General features: G+C 40.6%; 2 protein-coding genes across 2 annotated transcripts in view; one reads left to right on the top strand and one right to left on the bottom strand.

The window, feature by feature from the left end:
• LOC137183266 (cyclin-dependent kinase 17-like) overlaps positions 1-9,941 on the bottom strand; it is a 33,266-nt gene extending 23,325 nt beyond the window's left edge. The window contains exon 1 of the mRNA XM_067590183.1: positions 9,492-9,941. The gene's annotated coding sequence lies outside the window, so the exon portion shown is untranslated. The remainder of the gene's footprint in view (positions 1-9,491) is intronic.
• Positions 9,942-11,864: 1,923 nt separating this feature from the next.
• Positions 11,865-18,499, top strand: ucmab (upper zone of growth plate and cartilage matrix associated b). Its single transcript, XM_067590188.1, has 5 exons — positions 11,865-13,072; positions 13,260-13,322; positions 13,430-13,525; positions 17,139-17,237; positions 17,316-18,499. The coding sequence occupies exons 1-5, from the start codon at positions 13,015-13,017 to the stop codon at positions 17,390-17,392; spliced, it is 393 nt and encodes a 130-aa protein (XP_067446289.1). The 5' UTR covers positions 11,865-13,014; the 3' UTR covers positions 17,393-18,499.
• Positions 18,500-18,634: the final 135 nt, after the last annotated feature.

The raw sequence follows: 18,634 nt of genomic DNA on the forward strand, positions 1-18,634 counted from the left end.
TCGGTTCACTTGCTTGACGTGAAAGCGTCTTTCGTCAGACGGACGTAACTCTTTACGTGCTTGTCCCTGCAATGTTACTGCTTTCATTCACAACACAGCTGTACAAACACTTTCCCTGAAATGTTACTAGGTCTTGAGGTTTGGAAATTGGCGGAACAGATTTCCTTGAATGTTGATCTCTGCTCCCATTCACACATGACCCCATTCTGGAAATGTTCCTGAACATCTCAGAAACAGGCTGCATGTGTGAAAGGAGCTACCGAGGGGCTCTAAAAATTGTTTTTCACAATATTTCAACATTTCATAGACAAAATGATTAATTGAGGGAATAATCATATCACTATGTTTGCCTCTCTCTCTTTGTGTTGTCATACTATATAATAAAGGTCATTACATTAAAAAAAAATGTTTTAAAACTGCAACAGGCAAACTCATGATTACAAACTCGTCTTGACTACTTAAAAGGATGTCAGAAAGACAAGAGAAGCGCTGTTTATAATATAGGTGAGTCCTACTGTAATTTGGTTTCATGTTCTGAGGTGGCACTTCCTGTGAGAGGCGTATCTGACGAAAAGTGTGATTTCTGCAAAGGATGGGACACCTTTTTCTACTACTTCCTCCTTTTTCTGTTCAGAATTTTTACATAATAGTCATGCACAGCTTTCATCTTACATTCATACATACTTCCCTCGTGTGCTTTTTAGTCCAGCGAAAAAAATCGATCTAATTATTCCAGGAACCGAGATGAGGCAGAACGTCAACTCGACTGTCACAACAGCTGCACATCAGTCAGTTCCGCCTCATGACACCCTGCAGCTCCAGCATGGGCAAGCAGTCTGTCATCTCCTGAACAGCTCACTGCGTTACAAACACTCCTGCTGCAGCCTTACACACAGCCTGCAACATGTGCACGAAACAGAGAAACTACACTCATCACTCTGATAGAAAACTATTTATTCACCACTGTTTCAAAGGGTTCCCTGAAGGAGACGACTTACCCATCAAAAACACTGGTGATTTCATTGTCTCTGCCTCAGAGCGATGACTTTGCAGTTACTCTTTTCTGTGTGTTTTTTGGGATTTTCATGTAAATTTACATTCTAGTTAAAGCTGAAGCAATCAGACAACTAATTTATTAGATGCCCAACAAAAAAATGAATCAACAGAAGAGTCTTCTGCAAAAATTTTGGTGATAAATCAATAGTTTCAGTCATCTAATAAGGCAAAAATGTGTTTTGTTGTTCCAGCTTCTTCAAAGGTTAGGATTTGCTGCTTCACTCCGGTTCATATGATTGTAAAATAAATATCTTTGGAACTGTTGGTCGGACATAACAAAACATTTCAAGATGTCACACTGGGCTCTAGGAAGTTTTACGATTATGACAAAACAACTGACAGATTAATTGATAACGAACACAGTGGTTGGTTGCACTAATTGACCTTAATCTGGACAACCAAAACACCAACTGTGTTTACATTAGTTGGGATGAGCGCATATCAGGATTATCTGGCACCAAATTGGGACAAACTGTCAGGCCATTCACTGGTTGGTTTTTGAAGTCAACCTCTCCTCAGTTTCCATTAATATCCAGAATCCTTTTTTTAATTTATGAGCGTATATGATGAAGATATGAGGGGGTACATTAACATCTCATAAATAACTGGGATATGACTTACTATTCGGCAGACTCTGTGAGTACAAATCACTTTTTGAGAGCTCCATGGAAAGTTAATAGCAGCAGTAGAGAAGAGAAGAAGAAGAGGGAGGGAGGGGGGGCCATGTTCCTGCTCTGGGATCGAGTGTGGAACTTTGGACATGATCCCTGTTCCTAGCCTTATCCCTGCTCCCCTTGCTCCCCTAAGTAGGCCGGTCTGAAGTCTGAGCTCCAGATCCATTGGGAGGTGGTGGTGGAGGAGCAGGGAGGGAGGTGATGTGGGGTGGAGGGGTCCGAGCAGCGAACTGATTCGGGATTTGTTGCCACGGCAACCCCGCTGCTTTTTCCATGCTGGAAATGCAGAGCACGGCAGGAGACTGCATGCATGCTGATTTTCCGTCTTCCTCCATCTCACAACCTATAGCAACCCCAACCCCCCCCACCACCACCTCCACTCTCACCGCTACCCCCTTGACTACGTCTGCATTTTTTATCCCCTAAACCAGCCATCAATACCCGCCATGGCTCTCACCTCGTAGACAAACTCTGACATCTTCAGCTGTATGCTAAATATCATTTTCCACCTCTGTTCTCCTGGCACATAGTGTGCATGAGATAGATAAGTGGATGCAGAGGAAACAGGAGAGAGGAGGGGGCTGAGGCATAATGGGTGCTGCAGCGGAGACAATAGCCATATGCTTCATATAGATTCTTGTCCTTTTCTTGCTGTAGCCGTGAGCTAACAGTGACTGCGCTGATGATGATGAACAGAGGGGCTACTGAAAGGGTAAGGCCAGCGTTCCTGCTGCGAGGAACCATCACCCCCTACGGCAGGCCTGCGATGCCAGACTAGAGCTCCATGAGCCAACACCACTGCATATGTGCAGCATGTGCAATTGTCCCATTTGTGCTAGCCAATAACACCACAATCGCCATCGCTGCCATAAGGTTACTGCAGTCTGGGCCACCCACAGAAAGAGGAAATGCAAGGTCATAACCTTTCTGTGAACCCCACAGGGTTCAGTAAACCCCCCTAACATCCCTGCCTTTTAGAGGACGTAGGTCCCAAAAAACACCTCCCTCTCCTCCCCGCCTGCCTCGCTCTCAGAAGGCAGAAAACAAGCGTGACTGTTGGCATGATTCACGGGTGAGCTCAGCCTTGCTTTTCTAAAGAGCAGCCTTTTCTCATCCTGGCCAAGACAATGAGGACATGAGTGAAGGAGCTGGCTCCATTATGGGGGCCTTACATAAAGCCTGCATTGTGCACAGTAAAAAGTAGGCTTTTTCTAGAGACGCAGGAGGTAGTGGTGTACTGCGTGGTGCTGAGCTGAGCAGTGCTGAGCATCACAACCAGGCAGGCGTGCTTCCCCCACACTGCAGCAGGTGAGGCTTCACTTTAAACACTGAGATCTGTATGAACGTCAGAGCTGCAGGTTCATTGAGGCCAGACACGCAAAAAAAGTTGAATCATATTTGCTTCTTTTCTTTACTCCTTTCCATCTTCACTAAGGTAAATTCTTTTCTCACTCTGCTTTCACACTTGTCACACGTGTCACCTGTGTCCGCGGGGCTGAGTGTCGCTGACAGACAGGTCAGTGCTGATGGGGGTGTGTGTATGTGTGGGAAATTCGACAAAAGCAGAAGCCTCAGTCAGAGCCTGTGGCCGAAGGAGGACAGGCCAGACCTGTGACGCACAGCCACAAATCTCAAAGGCAATAAGATTCAACACTGGCTGATTAACGCTGCTGCTATGGTTACGGCGGCTTGAGTGACAGCCCTGCTCCTCTCTAAGCTCTCGAACTGCCGGCGGTTAGATAGTGGACACCCAAGTTCAAAATTGCAAGTTAGAAGCTGCAGTTTTATAGCGTACCACGCAATAACATAGCGTTGTAGCCTCCAGGAAGAACAGATGCTACTGTCAAACAGCCTAAAGATTTATAATCTGTGTTGTGAACGCTATGTTTCAGTATTTCGGGTTGCGACTGACGACCATTTTCAATTAATCTTTTAGATAATTAGTTATCATTCAGTCAATACAATGTCAAAAATACATAAGAATAAATCAAAAATGCCAGAAATCAAGTCACATCTTCAATCACTTGTTTTACCTGAAAACACTCTGAAGCCTTTTCCCACAGTGTTTTATAGTGGAGGCCTGAAACAAAGACCACCTAACATCAGAAAGCACAAGGGAAAAGAGCAGATTTTTCACACAGCAAATTTTTTATGAGTGTGGCTATTGTTTAGGCCCTCATCTAACAACTAAACTGATCACTAGACAAGATATGTCAGGATCTGGGTATCTTATCACCTCACATAAACAATATTCTGGGGAAACCCTGCAGTCCAAAACCCAAAGCTATTAAATTTCCAGTGATGGGAGAAGCAGCACATCCTCGTATTTGAGACACAGGAGCCAGAGGAGGTTCTGCATTTTGGCTTAAAAAATGAAATTAAAAAGCTTATCAGCTCTCAAGATTGTTTTAAGAACTGACTAATGTTTTCACCGGTATTGGTAGTTGTTTTCTTCTTGATAATGCAGCACATTATTCTGCAGTATTTATCACAGAAATGCCAGTCAGTCAGACACATCTTTGCTATTCAATATGCTATTTACATGTAAGCTCACAAATGTGCACAATGTGGAGTATGTTTGAGATTTGCCCTTAATATACAAGTATACCCAGAATTATCTTAAGAAAAAAAAGAATGAGTGAGGGAGGGACAAAGCACTGAACTTTCATTAATTTCCCTTCATAAATTTGTCATGAATAGACCAAGAATTACTAGAGCACCACTTACAATGAACATGATAACACAGTTTGTGAATGAGATGAAAGGCCTGCGTGAATTGTGACAGATAAGCGTTGTGGAACCAGCTGGGTTCAACACAGGACGCTGATTTTATCTGGCAGGCGGCAGACTAGTGTCACTCCAAAATAATAAATAATGTTTTTATCCTCTCTGATGTTGTGTAAAACATCCAACATTTGCGGCTGTAATCCTGATGACCAAACACAACAATTTTAAAGAGTAGATCCTGGCAATTTTATTGCTATGTCCCCATAAATGAACTTTGATATTTTGATATATTTAATTCATTTATTCTAGATAAAAGGCTGCGCGCTTATCACAGACTCCTGTTTGGCTCATTATGGAGATAATTGTCCAGGCGTGGACTCATCTGATCTGAGCCCTGAGTCAAGTCACCTGGCCGTCGTTTGTGAGCGAAGCATTAGCATCAGAGAGAGCCACCATTAGCCGCCCCCTCACTGCTAGTCTGCGCTCGTCCTCGCACCAGCAGTGGCCTCAGCGGGTCCTGATAGCCTTTCATGGCTGTTAGAAGGGGAAAAAAAAGACCAGGCTGCTATCTAACTGAGGGCAGGCAGCAGGACGGGGTTATCAGAATATCAGTTTCCATATCAAACTGCAAACACAAACAGTTCTCAGTAGCCTTTGTGGTAATTGTACGCACCCTGCGGGAGGTTAAGCAAGCATCTGGTTTGTAACCAACTTTATTTTGTCTGTGTTGGGGCTGCGTTCAAGTAAAGATTATATTCCAATTTATCATTTACAGGGCTGCAACTACTGATTATTTTCATTAATTGATGTATCTGCTTAGTTTTTTCTCGATTCATTGATTATCCAGTTTGAGTCCCGATGTTTTCAAATTGCTTGACTGTCAATCAACAAATTGTTTCAGCTCTGATCAGCTTTAGCTTAAAAAAATGTCAGAGGATATTGAAAAAAATCACAAACTCAATTTCCCAGAACCTGAAGTTTTGTTTTCAAATAGTTTGTTTTGTGTGAAAAAGTCCAAAGATGTTTAATTTACACGGATGTAAAAGAGAGAAAAGCAGCAAATGTTCACATTTGAGGAGCCGGAGCTAACATATATTTGGGATTTTAAACTATAAATCAGTCATAAAAATTTTCTTTCAGCACTGGTCTGGGTTTTACTGTGTTGTGAAATCCAAGCAACACTTGTCGTATAGAGAACAAATGTCATGAGGCCGACACATTTACGCTTGTGATCTCACAATAAAGTTGTTTTTAAACTTTTGACCTCTTCAGAAAATCTTGTTTCCATCTTACTCCTTGTTCTTTCCCCACTGGTGAGAGTGGTGAGAAGCTCGCAAAGCTTTAAATTAGATGGAAAATTGATCACATTATTAAGAAAGACTTTATTTTTAGCAGTTCAACAGCGGTCTACTTTCTCAATCCCTGATTAGTAAAACCTACTGAGCCGAGGTGGAGTGAGCCTGGGGGTTTCTAAATTCAGATAATTAAAAAACCAAACACACAGATTTAACACAGGTTTTTATTAAACCAGCGAGAACTTAATTATGAACACCTCAACTCAAATATGCAGAGCTATGCTGGCTGTAATAACGTTGGTAAGGGTGTGTGTGTGTGTGTGTGTGTCTGTGTGTCTGCTTCCAAATAAAGATCAGACAAGTGTTCAGACAGCTTCTGCAAATCCTGCCAAGAGTGACGGGAAAAAAGGCAATATTTGTCCCTCACCTGTTTCAGACATTAATACTGCAGATGACGACCCAGATATGTGGTTTAAGTTATTACTGTATAACTCAATCAAACAGGTTCTCGGCCAGCTGACTCAGGGGTGGGAGGACGTCTTCAGTACCACCAGTCAGAGAATCAGGGAGTGGAAGCTGCCAAACTTGCAAGCGGCAGCATTTGTCTAGTGGGGCAACTGCATGTGAGAGGCCTGAGCTGCATGCCGGTGCCAGCGTTCTTGTGTTAATGCAGCAAAGAAAAGAGGAAGAGTTTGTATTCATGGCTATCTATAGACGGGAGTGGTGCCTGTGACATAGCAGCTGCTCCCCGGAGAGCAGCGACACATTAACCTTCAGCCAGCTGTCTTGGCCTGCCGTTCAAACATGAGCTCACACACTCAAAAAACACACACTTGTATGCAAAATACACGTGAAAGGAGGAGGAAGGAGATAAAATCGCACAAAAAGTGTATGAAGTTTGGTTTGAAATCGTTCTGTGTACAACAGTATGTTCAAAAGTAGAGAATGAATCACTGGCAAACACACATCCATTCATGTGTTCACTTACACACACACACACACACACACTGGACCATCATCTGATCTGCACGGGGGCTCGAGGGATCAGCGCCGCGTGGCTACAGCTGTTTCACAGCGGGTCAGGTTACCCTGCCACCTCCATCCCCAAGGCCTTCACCAAGGGAACAACCCCACGTCAAACCAACACATACACACACAGGCATGCCGACCCCCCAACAGATCCTTGTCCTCCTGCAGGTACCAGGCTCAACGGGAGCCCAGAAACCGACACACACCTCCTGGCGCACCTGAATGATACACACGTCTTACGTGTGAGATCAACAGCTTGTGGCCGTCAGACTGAAACCTGCTCACAGGAAATGAGAGAAAGTGCTACAGCAGCATTTTCATTCAGTCATCAAGAAAACAATGAAAACTCTGAGCAGTGATATGTAGGGTCGAGATTCAAAGAGTCACAAATGTTTCCGCATTGAAGACGGTCAAAAGCTGGAAGTTAATGCAGGTACAGATTTGAACTCTTCTTTACTTATATTTTTAATAACAGAGTTTCTGATTTAAAACATATTTCAGCCAATTTCAGACTGCATTTTTAAAATTTCAGATCAACAGAAAATGAATTGTTGACTATTTTGATAATCAATTAATTGCAGGATCGTCTGTGATAGTAAATTAATTATTTTGGACTGTTTGTCAGACAAAACAAGCGTTTTTTTTTTTTAAGACGTCAACTTAGACTTTAAGAAGCTGTGATGGGCAATTTTCACTATTCTGTGACATTTTATAGTCATTAATTAGTGAAAGAAGAAAAAAACCTTATTTATTGATCATGATATTAATCATTAGATTCAAGCCTAATGTTATCGTTGTGGAATCATCTGTTGTCCAAATAGTTTTGAGTAAGCCATAATCGAAAAACGAACAAAAATTTGTTGTTCAAGTTTTTAATTACACATATAAAGAGATTTGGTTTGATGTAATTCATTGATTTGAACATCAGTTTGATTATTGGCCAAACTGTGATCTCTGTATTGGAAAATATCCTTATAAATACTGTGAAAATGATTTATATCATATCAGAGAGCCCTAGTTGATAGTTTTTATAGCATGCTGATCAGTAGACTTTGAATAATGCAACAAAACAACAACAATAAATGTGGCAACAAACACAGTATGTAACCACAAAATCTCCTGAGTGTTTTCACACCAAAATGAACTTCCTCATCAGTTTGCCATGAGAAACCCTCCCACCAGAACAATGATGTCTTCCTTTTGGATATCCTGCTGACTTCACACTCATACCCCTCTCTCTCTCTCTCTCTCTCTCTCAAACACAGCTTAAAAGGACAGGTTCATAATTTTTCAAATCTGTCTTAAAACAACAGTCAGGTGCCCCTATGAACACTGAAACCAGTTTTCCTCACTGTAATCATTCCACATGTTCATACTGGCTATTAAAAGATCCCCTTCAAATGCACTTTCAATGTAAGTGATGGCGGCCAAAATCCACAGTGCGTCCACAGTCATTTTGTACAAAAATGAATTTAAAAGTTTATCTGAAGCTTATAAGAGGCTTCAGCAGTCTGAGTTAGTCATATCAAGTGGATATCTGCCACATTTACAGTCTGTTAAGCATAAAATTCCCTCTTTGTGTTTCCTCAGACAGTGTTTCCCTGTTGAGCTGCGGTGGAATACAGTAACAAAAAGAGAGACTTTGGCAGTAAAAAGACTGTAACGTTGAAAGATATCGACTTGATTTGACTCATTTGAGCAGCTGAGGCTTCACATAAGCTTCGGATAAACTTTTAAATACATTTTTGCACAGAAGGAGGCTTGTGGACTTTGGCGCCCATCACTTACATTGTAACTGCAGTATGAAGGGATCTTCTAATGGTCAGTATGAACAGGAGGAATGATTACAGCAAGACGAAAACTTACTTTATTGTTCATTTGTTTTGAAACAGACTTGAAAAACTTTGAACCCGTCCTTTAACTCCTTGTAGGAGGAAGACAGACGTACAGGAGTGTTTTGAAAAGCTTGTGTCTCGGGGTGATTCCTCGAAACTGTGCAGAAGTGTTTCCCATGCAGGCTCCTCCTGTGTTGCTCCTGTCTTGGCCTCCCTTACAACAGCTGAAACGGCTTAAAAGCAGCTAATACTGGACTATGTGTGTGCAGTCTGCTGAGAGCCTGGTACTGTTTGCACGGTGTTTCAAGTAGTTTGTGTTTAAAAAAAAAAAAAAAAGAAAGTGGAACAGACAGAAAGGACCATCACTGAAATGTGGGTCAGTAAATGTTTTGGTGGCAACTATGCAAGACGATACATGCAGAGCAGCCTGCAAGCCCCAGCCTCGTACAGTTTGTGACAACCAACCAGCCCGACTGTTGTGGGGTTTATTTTTTAACTGACACAAATATGAAACTTAAAAAGAGGGCAGAAAGTATATAAACCGCTCTGAACTTACTTCAACGTTCATTTAAGCTGCCATATAGCTAACCTCACTTGTTTGTTTTAGCTAAATGCAGCCATTCACCGGTGAATGGGAGAAACTGAACAAACGGCTGCATTCACACTGTCACAGTAAACATTGCTGCATTGTTGAGCTCGTTTTTGTGTGTGTGTGTGTGTGTATGTGTGTGTGTGTCAAACGCAGGCTGGTGAAAATGTTTCGTGTGTCAGCGCGGCTCTAACTGACGCTTCAGCTGCTGTTTCACTATGAAACTACACCGACATTTTTTTTTTAAAGGACTTTATATATATTTAGTTGTAACAACCGCTCTCACCAGAAACGATGAGCGTTGCTCCGACCGGAGTCCCCGACCTCGGAGCTTCTTCTCAGGCCGGATGCCGTCTTTCCCTCCGGGCGTGAAGAAGAAAAAAAGAACCCCTGCTTCTTCTTTGTGGTGTCGGTGGTGTGGTGGTGGTAGCTACTTTCTGCTCCCTCGGAGTCGCTTATATCCGCGGGGTTGTTGTAGCGTCCAGCAGCATGGCTTCTTTTTTTTTTTTTTTTTTTTAAGGAGGAGGGGGGGGGATGGGGGGGGGGGACTTTAAAGTTTCACTCCGGGTGGAAAATAGGAAGCGCCGTTGTTGGTTTTGCGAGCCGAGACCATGGCAGTGTGAGACCCGATGGTGATTACTGGTTGATCTGACTGTGTCCTCTCTCTCTCTCTCTCTCTCTCTCTCTCTTTCTCTCGCTCTCTGCCTGCCTCCACGCCGCCGTGTCATCACAGTGTCCGCTGGGAAACAGCGACACCCAGCGGCCGGTGCTGGTAATGACAGACAGCCGGCCAGCGTGGCCCTACAGCGGCCCCTAATGGAGGAAATGCTGCATGTCTACCAGTGTACCTCCAAATATTTCAATAAATATTAGACACTGCTTAAGCAGTGGTGGAAGAAGTATTCATCTCCTTTACTTAAATAAAAGCACCGATACATCAATGTGAAAATATTCCATTAAAAGTACATAAGTATTTGCAGCAAAATGTACTTAAAATATCAAAGTAAAAGTACTAATTTCATCCCTCTGACTGATATATTATCATATATGACATCTTTAGATTATTAATACTGGAGCATCAGTGTGTAAGCAGCATGTCGTAGCTGCTGGAGGTGGAGCTAGTTTGAACTACTTTATATACATTTAGCTAGTTTAGTTCAGTGGTTCCCAACCTAGGGGTCGGGCCCCTCCAAGGGGTCACCAGATAAATCGGAGGGGTCGTGATATGACTGTCAAGTCTGTCTTAAAACATCAGTCAGTTGCCCATATGAACACTGAAAGAGGTTTTCTTCGCCGTGATCATTCCTCTTGTTCATGCCGTGCTTTCAGTGTGAGAGATGGGGGGCAAAATCCACAGTGTGTCCACACAGTCATTTTGGGAAAAAATGTATTTAAACATTTATCTGAAGCTTATATGAGGCTTCAGCAGGCTGAGTTAGTCATATCAAGGTTACATTTACAGTCTTTTTAGCATCAAATTCCCTCTTTGTGTTTCCCTGTTGAGCTGTGGTGGAAGTATAGTAACAAAAAGAAGGACTTTGGCACTAAAGAGACTGTAACATTGAAAGATATCTACTTGATTTGACTAAATTGGGCTAAAGTACAGTGGTGGACATTATCTGAGTAAATTTACTCTAATACTGTAAGTACAATTTTGAGGAACTTGTACTTAACTTGAGTATTTCCATTTAATGCTACTTCATACTTCCACTCCACTACATTTCAGAGGGAAATATTGTATTGATTTGTGTATCAGATGTCGGATTTGTTTTTTCTTCTTTCCTCTCCCGTTAATCATCTCAGGACCTCTCAGTCCTACACTTCTACTTCATATAGGGAAAAACTATACTTATATTTATCATTATCATTATTTTAAACCCACAATATTCCACACACATGCATAAAATGTAAATTGCATGGCAGCTTATTCCCAAAGAGAATTTGTTTTTGGCAGGTGTTTTCTCTTCTTCCCCTATTTTATCTCAAGGACCAAGGATTGATTTCACTGGCGCTGCACTGCAATCAATATCATTTTATTGCTGTCTGTGTGTGCCTCAATAACGCTGCTCTTTCTAATAAAAAAGAAAAAAAGATAATGATAAATATATGTTTGAAAATATGATACCAATAATATAAAAACTAAAATTAGTTCCACATTGACCATCTTCAACATCAAAATGTGTTTTACATGTTAATGCATCAGTAATATAATACATAATAATATTACATGTTCAGGATCCAATCTGCTGCACAAGTAGTATTTTTACTTTTGATACTTCACATTTTATTGATAATATTGCTGTTACTTAAGTAAGAATGTAGAACTTTTAGTCTAAACTTCTCAGCACTTTATACACATTACATATTTTATACACAAAAGCAATTAAAAGTGCTTTGTTTTCATGCATTAAAAATGTTAAATCAATAATAATAATAATACAGAAAAAGAAAATTGAAAGGCAATTTAAAAATAGAAACAATCAAAAAGTGAAAAAAAAAAAAGAAAATTAAATAGAATACAACCACTCAGAAAGTCCATCATTAAAAAACATGAGGTGGCTGTAGCTCAGGTGTTAAAGTGAGTTAATGATCAATTGTGAGGTTTGTGGTTTGATGCTCAGCTTGTCCTCTCTGTGTGCTGAAGTGTCGTTGAGCAAAACAGTCGATCCCAAAATGTTCCCTGAATGTAGGTCACTTTGTATAAATGACCGTAACATAACATAAAGATGGGGTTCATTACAAAACAGAGAATATATCTGAAACATGACACATCTTACATGTTAAGGCTTCAGATCGAAACCAAAAGCTATTATATAAATATACTCATTCTTTGGCCAATTGTTTCACTTTCCAATAATTTCAGTTTCAGTTAAAAACTAACAAACTCTCTTTCGAATTCATCCCTCACTTGCTTCAAGTACAATATTCAGCTGATCCGAAATAGATTTTCTTCCTCCTGTGTGCCCTCCTCACTTACCTGAACAACACATCCTCACTAACCTCACATATTCCTCAAACTCTCCCTCCAATTTCCTCTCACTTCCCTGAGCAACAATCTTTCCACCTCGGATTGCCCCACAAAACAATTTAAACATTCACTCTTTTGTGGGGCACAGCCAGAATTCAGGTGGGAAAAAAACTCAAGCAAACAGAAGGCTGCATACTTTCCAGCAGGAATTTATGCCGAGCAGAGAGAGAGAGAGAGCAGCCTTGTTGAGGGGGCCCGTTTCAGCTGCATCTGCAGAGGAGACATGTGGCTGAAAAAAAAAGAAAAAAACAGAAAACCTGCTCCAGCTTCGGGGCCTCGGTTGTTTTCTATCACGTCTTTCCAGAGACGTCAGTGTTTCTGTTATTGGTCATCCATCTTTTTTTCTGATACAGTAGGTGTAGTTATTAAGCAGGAAAGTGTACATTCAACCTCCAGTGTAATTTCTAGTGAGCTCTTGTATGACTAATGAAAAAAGAAACAGGCCTCACAGGCTCATGACTTCACAAATTTGTGAATGAATTTATGGCGTATGCTTCTTTAATTGTACCTGCAATGGCTGAAAATGATTAGTACACAGAACACGGTAAGTTTATAAAGTCATAATTAAATCCTCAGCGTCTTTGTTAATCAGCACCTTCCTGACCTCTGCTGTTTGTTGGATCCAGCCTCTTATCAGACCTGCACGGTCACTCCCTCCCTCTTCTGACAAGCAGTCAATATTCAGGCTCCCACCCCACCTCTCACATATGTCTTACTCACCTCACCCTCCTGCTCTCCCTCACTGCTCCAATCTCTCAGCAATTCAGACACAGAGCTGAAGATGTCCTGGACATACACAACCCTCCTGGCGCTCCTCACTGTGCTTCTTGCACTTTCCTGTGAGTCTGATGCAGGACAATGTGGGATTTGAGGGGTTTTTTTTGCATCTCACTTGCATGTGGATTTTTATATCAGGAGTTTCTTTACAGGGTATAGAGTTGTTTTAGATGTTTGTTTTCTTTGTCTTTCATGGAGAGGTAAACATAAAAGCTAGTTTCTGTGTTCCTGTTTTGTCCTCTGACCCAGTGTCTCCAGAGGCCGACTCTGCAGCTGTATCCAGCAGCACAGGCAGCGGTAAAGATCCACAAGGTGAGGAGCCGCATCAGCTGCATCTCTTCCACTCCGCCTGCAGACAACATCCTCTTTTTATCTCTTTATGTTGTGAGCTGAACCTCCTGCTCCTGCTTGCACTGCAGGTCCACTGAAGAAGATCTTCATGAAGGAGGCCGATGCCTCAAACTTCTTCCAACAGCGCAGCAGACGGGGTGTGAAGTCTCAGGATGAGATCGATGGTGAGTTCACTCTCGGTTTGTTTTGTAGCACTAAACCTAACCCTAAACCCTGGTCAGCCGAGGTGTTTTGTGTGGTTGTATGTTTGTGGTTATGGTTGTTATCTGTGCTTCATTGTACATATAAACACTTGTTTCTTCATAACAAATGTGTCAATATGTTGCATCCAAACTGCTAATGATATTTATGATTATTCACTACAAAACCAATCATCTTAACACATCATATAGTCTCAATTCAACATTCAATGTTTATTTTTTATTCATAAAAGATCCTGTCAATCATGTGTACTCGCGTTAGTATTTGTGGTTTATTATTATAATGACAGCTTGTGGGATTATTTGGTTTCCTCAGAGCTAAGAGTTGTTACAAATCAAGACCTTTGTTGTGATTGTTACGTCATAAAACAAGAAAAAAAAATTCCCAGTGAGGTCTCTCACATTTGAGAAATTTCCAAGAAAGCAGTGTAACTGTCTTGAAATGAGTCATAATAGGGCAAAGTTCTGCAGTCGATATCAACAAAATGACACTTGATTCAAGAGAAACTGATGTGAATTGAAATGAAAGAAACCTTCACAGCCCTTCAGGGAATTTGTTTTGCACAACAGGCCCTTGAGAAAGATATGCATGAAAACAGACATCAGACATCACCAGAAAATACTGATAAGACAAAGAATTGATAGTTTTTACAAGGTAAAAGCTACTGGTGCAAAGTAAGGAGTTCATTCTACTTCTTGTTCTTATCTTGGTCATAAATTGAAGTTACATGGTAGTGGAAGGTAATATTATCAAATCCCGCTGACAGATTTATTTCACTTGTTGACAAAGATGGAGGGGTTTTTTGCAGACTGAATGGACGTGTGCAAACAGGTTTATAGCATAGTCTGAATGGTTTTATGAGTTTGGCAGCCAGCAGCTGTTAACTGTCTTCTGGACCTGGTTTGACCAGACACCACCTCAGACCTGTTTGGTCACACAGTAGCACCAGCTCCTGCTGGAGGCTGCAGCAGGAGCCACAGGGCAGCATGGAGCTCTCTCACACACACTTCAGTGAGGAACTGTGAATATTCTTCGTACAAGTGTTGTGAAAATTCACATACTGTATGATGGTTGACATTCTCAAATGATTTATCTCCACTGTCATGTACAGTTCTGCCAACAGAAAGGTAAGAGTACACACGACAGCGAGACAGCCGTCGTGAATTGGAGTTGTGTAACAGGCTGTGGGTCTCTGAGTGTGTAACAACAAAACATTTATGCCGTTAAAGGAGGAATATAATGAACAAAAAGCAGAGCACACAGTGAAAAGACTGAGATGGACAAGTGAGTGGGAGAGAAATGAAGTGAAAAAGTGAGACATAAATTGTGCTCACTTTGAAGAGCCTCTCCTGCTGCATTATGACAGAAAAGCACAATATCTCACTTGCAGGTGGGTGAAATCTGCAGAGGAAAATATCTGAAATATGTATTAGCTGTTTCAGTAGGTGGTTGAGGTGACATACAAAGTTTTTACATCTAAGTGGAGACATCAGACTCCAAACAAACGCTGCTGTTTGACTTTGTGGGAGCTGCTGAGCCTCAAGAAGCAGCTCAGATGTGCTGTGTCAGAGAAGAAAATGATGTATGATTAAACCTGCTGTGTAGAATTTGTCAGGGATAACAAGCCAAATATAGCAGTTAGATGAACTCAAAATGCATCCTGTTAAACATGTTTGATTTGCAGTTCAGCTGTGAATCTCATAAACTTTATATTTTGTAATTTACAGCTAAGTGCCGTGAACTCCCAACATGAATTCCAGTGTAGATTTGTTCTTGCTGCATGCACAGACCTGTGCTGGGAATCCCAGTGTAGGTCAAAGGTCATGACCTGACTTTGGAAAGGTTAAACCTTGTCCAATCTCAGCTAAAGTTACTGCAGTCAGTGTATGTATGTAGTCATTCCACTGACACTAACTTTCCCACACATGTCAGACAACTACTTTAATGTGTCCTGGTCTTCTTCATATGTCCAAACCTGCAGGTCAGAGGTCACAAGCAGGCTTTCTGAAATCCTTGGCCTCACTCCTCTCTGTATTTGTATCAGTACACTTAAAGGATAAGTTCACAATTTTTCAAGTCTGTCTATATACCAAATCCAGCCAAACCTTTCATACTTGGTTTACTAGAGATTAAAGCAGTAATAGCTAAATCTGTCCCTCCAAGAAAGCTGAAGTTTTTCCTTTTATAGATGACATCAAAATTTTTATATGACTCAACGACAATGTAAACACAATTCATGTAAATCCTAATAAATATCACCTCTTATAAACTTACAGGATGAATAACACAGGTTCCTAACATAATTTGGCCAGAACAGATTTGTGTCAACAGCACTTTGCTACACCCATAGATGAAGCAAGCCTCTGTTTATTGTGTGGATAAGGTATTAATTACATTTCTAGTCACGTAGTGTAACTCGGAAGAGTTTTTTTGCCGGATGAGTGTAACTCTGTTAGCCCTCACTCACTGATGAGAGTCTGCCCCATTGATTTATAAATTAATTTTATTCTTGAACGAATTAAAAGGAATAAACAAACAGAATATTTAAAAACATGAGCTGTGTTTTCACAGCATGTACGTGCATTTACAATGTCGACCTCCAATAAACAGTGCTGAAGAAAACTAGCACATAGTCGACCCTAGAGGTAATTGCTGACGCCAGGCTTAAAGGATAAGTTCACATATTTTTAAGTCTGCCTTCGAACAATACTTACATGCTCATGAGTGGTTATCTGCCAGAGTTACTATATTATTTGTAAGAAATTCCCTCTTTATGTTAATATCGTGGATCACAGTCTTGTGAGTTTCATATTAAAAAGAAGATACCCACCCACACCTCACCTTCTGAATGCATTTTTACACAAATGGAGGGCTGCCTCTTCACAGCCAGCATGGACAGGAGAAACAACTATAGAGACCAAAAACTGTTTAAATATAAATCTTGGCATGTGAGTACAATAATAAGATGGACTTATTTAAAAAATGTGAACCTGTTCTTTAGTTTTTCTTTCTTCATACATAAAGGTTTCTGGATCTAGTATAAAGGGTGAGACATGACTCATTAGACTTCTTTCTATCACCAGGTTTTTGTGTCTTTGTGTGTTGGTCTTGGACACAATCAGCTTTTGTGAATCACAGCTTCACCACAAATATCAGCTTCATTAAGTTCACAAAAAGCAGCTTTTGTTCTGACACGGTGATTCAGCTCTGTGGTATTTTTTCTTTTTTTTTGGAGTTTGTCGTGTGGTGATGTTTAACGGTTATTGTTTCGAGTGTGTGTGTGTCTATACTTGTCCCAAATGAGCTCTTTTAGTTACCTCATCCCTTAAAAACCCCTCAATAAAACTGATCTTAGTCAGGCCCTTTTTAAAGCTGACACGTACCAGTGATTGCACCCAATTCTGGTGTTTCTGTGCATCATAAAAGAGTTTGAAGTCAGTTAATTTGTCTAAAACGTCCTTTATATCAGATGTTTGGTCTTCAGCAAATAGTGGCCAGATCAATATGATAATTAAGTACTGAATCTAAATTGTTCATCATTTTATCAATTCATCCTACTTCTCCTCTTGCATACAGCTGAGCAGAGGCAGGTTCTGGCTGCAGACGAACGTAAGAGAGAGTTCCACGAGAAGAGGAGGAACGAGTTCGAGAACTACGCTGAGGAGGAGAACGATGGTATGTAAACTCCTCATATATGATGTAACTGAGAGGGATGAGTTCATTCACACTTTGAGCTTTCTCATAATCTTCCAGAACAAGATGAGAGGACCAGAGAGAGCAGCGAGCAGTGGAGAGAGTTCCACTACGATGGGATGCATCCTCCACAATAATACGACCGTCACTCCATCGGAGACTGGAGGGCAGTAAGAGAGGAGAGATGGCAGGATTTTAAGGAAACATCTCTTCTTGTGCATAACGATGCTTTTCTCCACACAGCTACAGTTAAAATGTTTCAGCCATGTTTGGGCTTGTTTTAAACTCATGTTGCTGATATTGGCTTTGCTTCCTCGGTGTTTGGGGACTCACAGACCCAAATTCTTTATGTGTCAAAGTAATAATAATAATTGCAAAATATTCCAAATTTTTTCTTTCAAACTCTGACCATGTTAAATCTCACTATGTAAAAAAAAATACAGAAGTAGTACCTTTCCCTTTGCCAAAAACTGGGTTTCACATTTGATGAAGTTGATAAAAAGCATTGTGATTACACTGTGATGAAATTGAATGTTTTATATATTAAATTCACTATTCATGGACATATATATATAAATTCTGTTAGCTAAAAAGTCATTCACAGACAAAGAAATGTACATATTGACATTACTCAATGTTTGGAGTCAATTAGACCCCAGAGAGGTGTAACTCCCTGTTAGGAAGAAACTGGTATAAAACTCCAATAACAGAAATCAAAATAGACTTATTTAAGATTTGGGAGGGGGAGTGCTGCATAAAAACGTACTGTCACAGATACACAGCATAATGAAAATCCATTGTATTAACCATGTTTTACAGCTGGGATCTCTGAGACCCCAGACAGAAGTAAGGTGTAATTTTCTGTGTTCAACCTCTGAAACATGTCATCAGTTTAAAATCATGTTTAGATGCAATTCTAATCAGGAAAAGTCATTAAGTATCAAGCTGATACAACTATGTTTAGTATGTTTTTGGGCTGTTAAAAAGGGCCCAGGACCCCAAACAGAATATAAGGGTTAAACAGATGTGCAATGTTTTTATATAACACATTACCAGAAGCAGAATAAGTGTGAATATACTGTATTTACTCATATATACTTGCTTTATATTTACTCAAGTCTAACAAAATCATTTTAAAATCTATATTCAACTATTTTTACAATGTACAAACTCTAACTAACTTGATAATTACTTTGTGTCAAAGAGGCAACGACACATGCAGCGTCTCTTTTTTTAATACATGAATCTCTACAACTTCAAAGCACATTTCTGCAATAATATGTAATACATGCATACGGAGGGGATTTCACTGTTTCATGTTTTTGTTTTCTTTTGAAGTGTTTTTTGGGGGATAAGGAGGAGAAAATATAGAGAAGACC

The sequence above is a fragment of the Thunnus thynnus genome, chromosome 5 (assembly GCF_963924715.1).
Source record: "Thunnus thynnus chromosome 5, fThuThy2.1, whole genome shotgun sequence".
NCBI classification, from domain to species: Eukaryota; Metazoa; Chordata; class Actinopteri; order Scombriformes; family Scombridae; genus Thunnus; species Thunnus thynnus.

Excerpts from the sequence above, each read along its gene's own strand:
- ucmab (XM_067590188.1), top strand. The coding sequence starts at position 13,015 with ATGTCCTGGACATACACAACCCTCCTGGCGCTCCTCACTGTGCTTCTT. Across the intron at positions 13,323-13,429 it reads CAGCGGTAAAGATCCACAAG|GTCCACTGAAGAAGATCTTC; the intron begins GTGAGGAGCCGC and ends CTTGCACTGCAG. Across the intron at positions 13,526-17,138 it reads GTCTCAGGATGAGATCGATG|CTGAGCAGAGGCAGGTTCTG; the intron begins GTGAGTTCACTC and ends TCTTGCATACAG.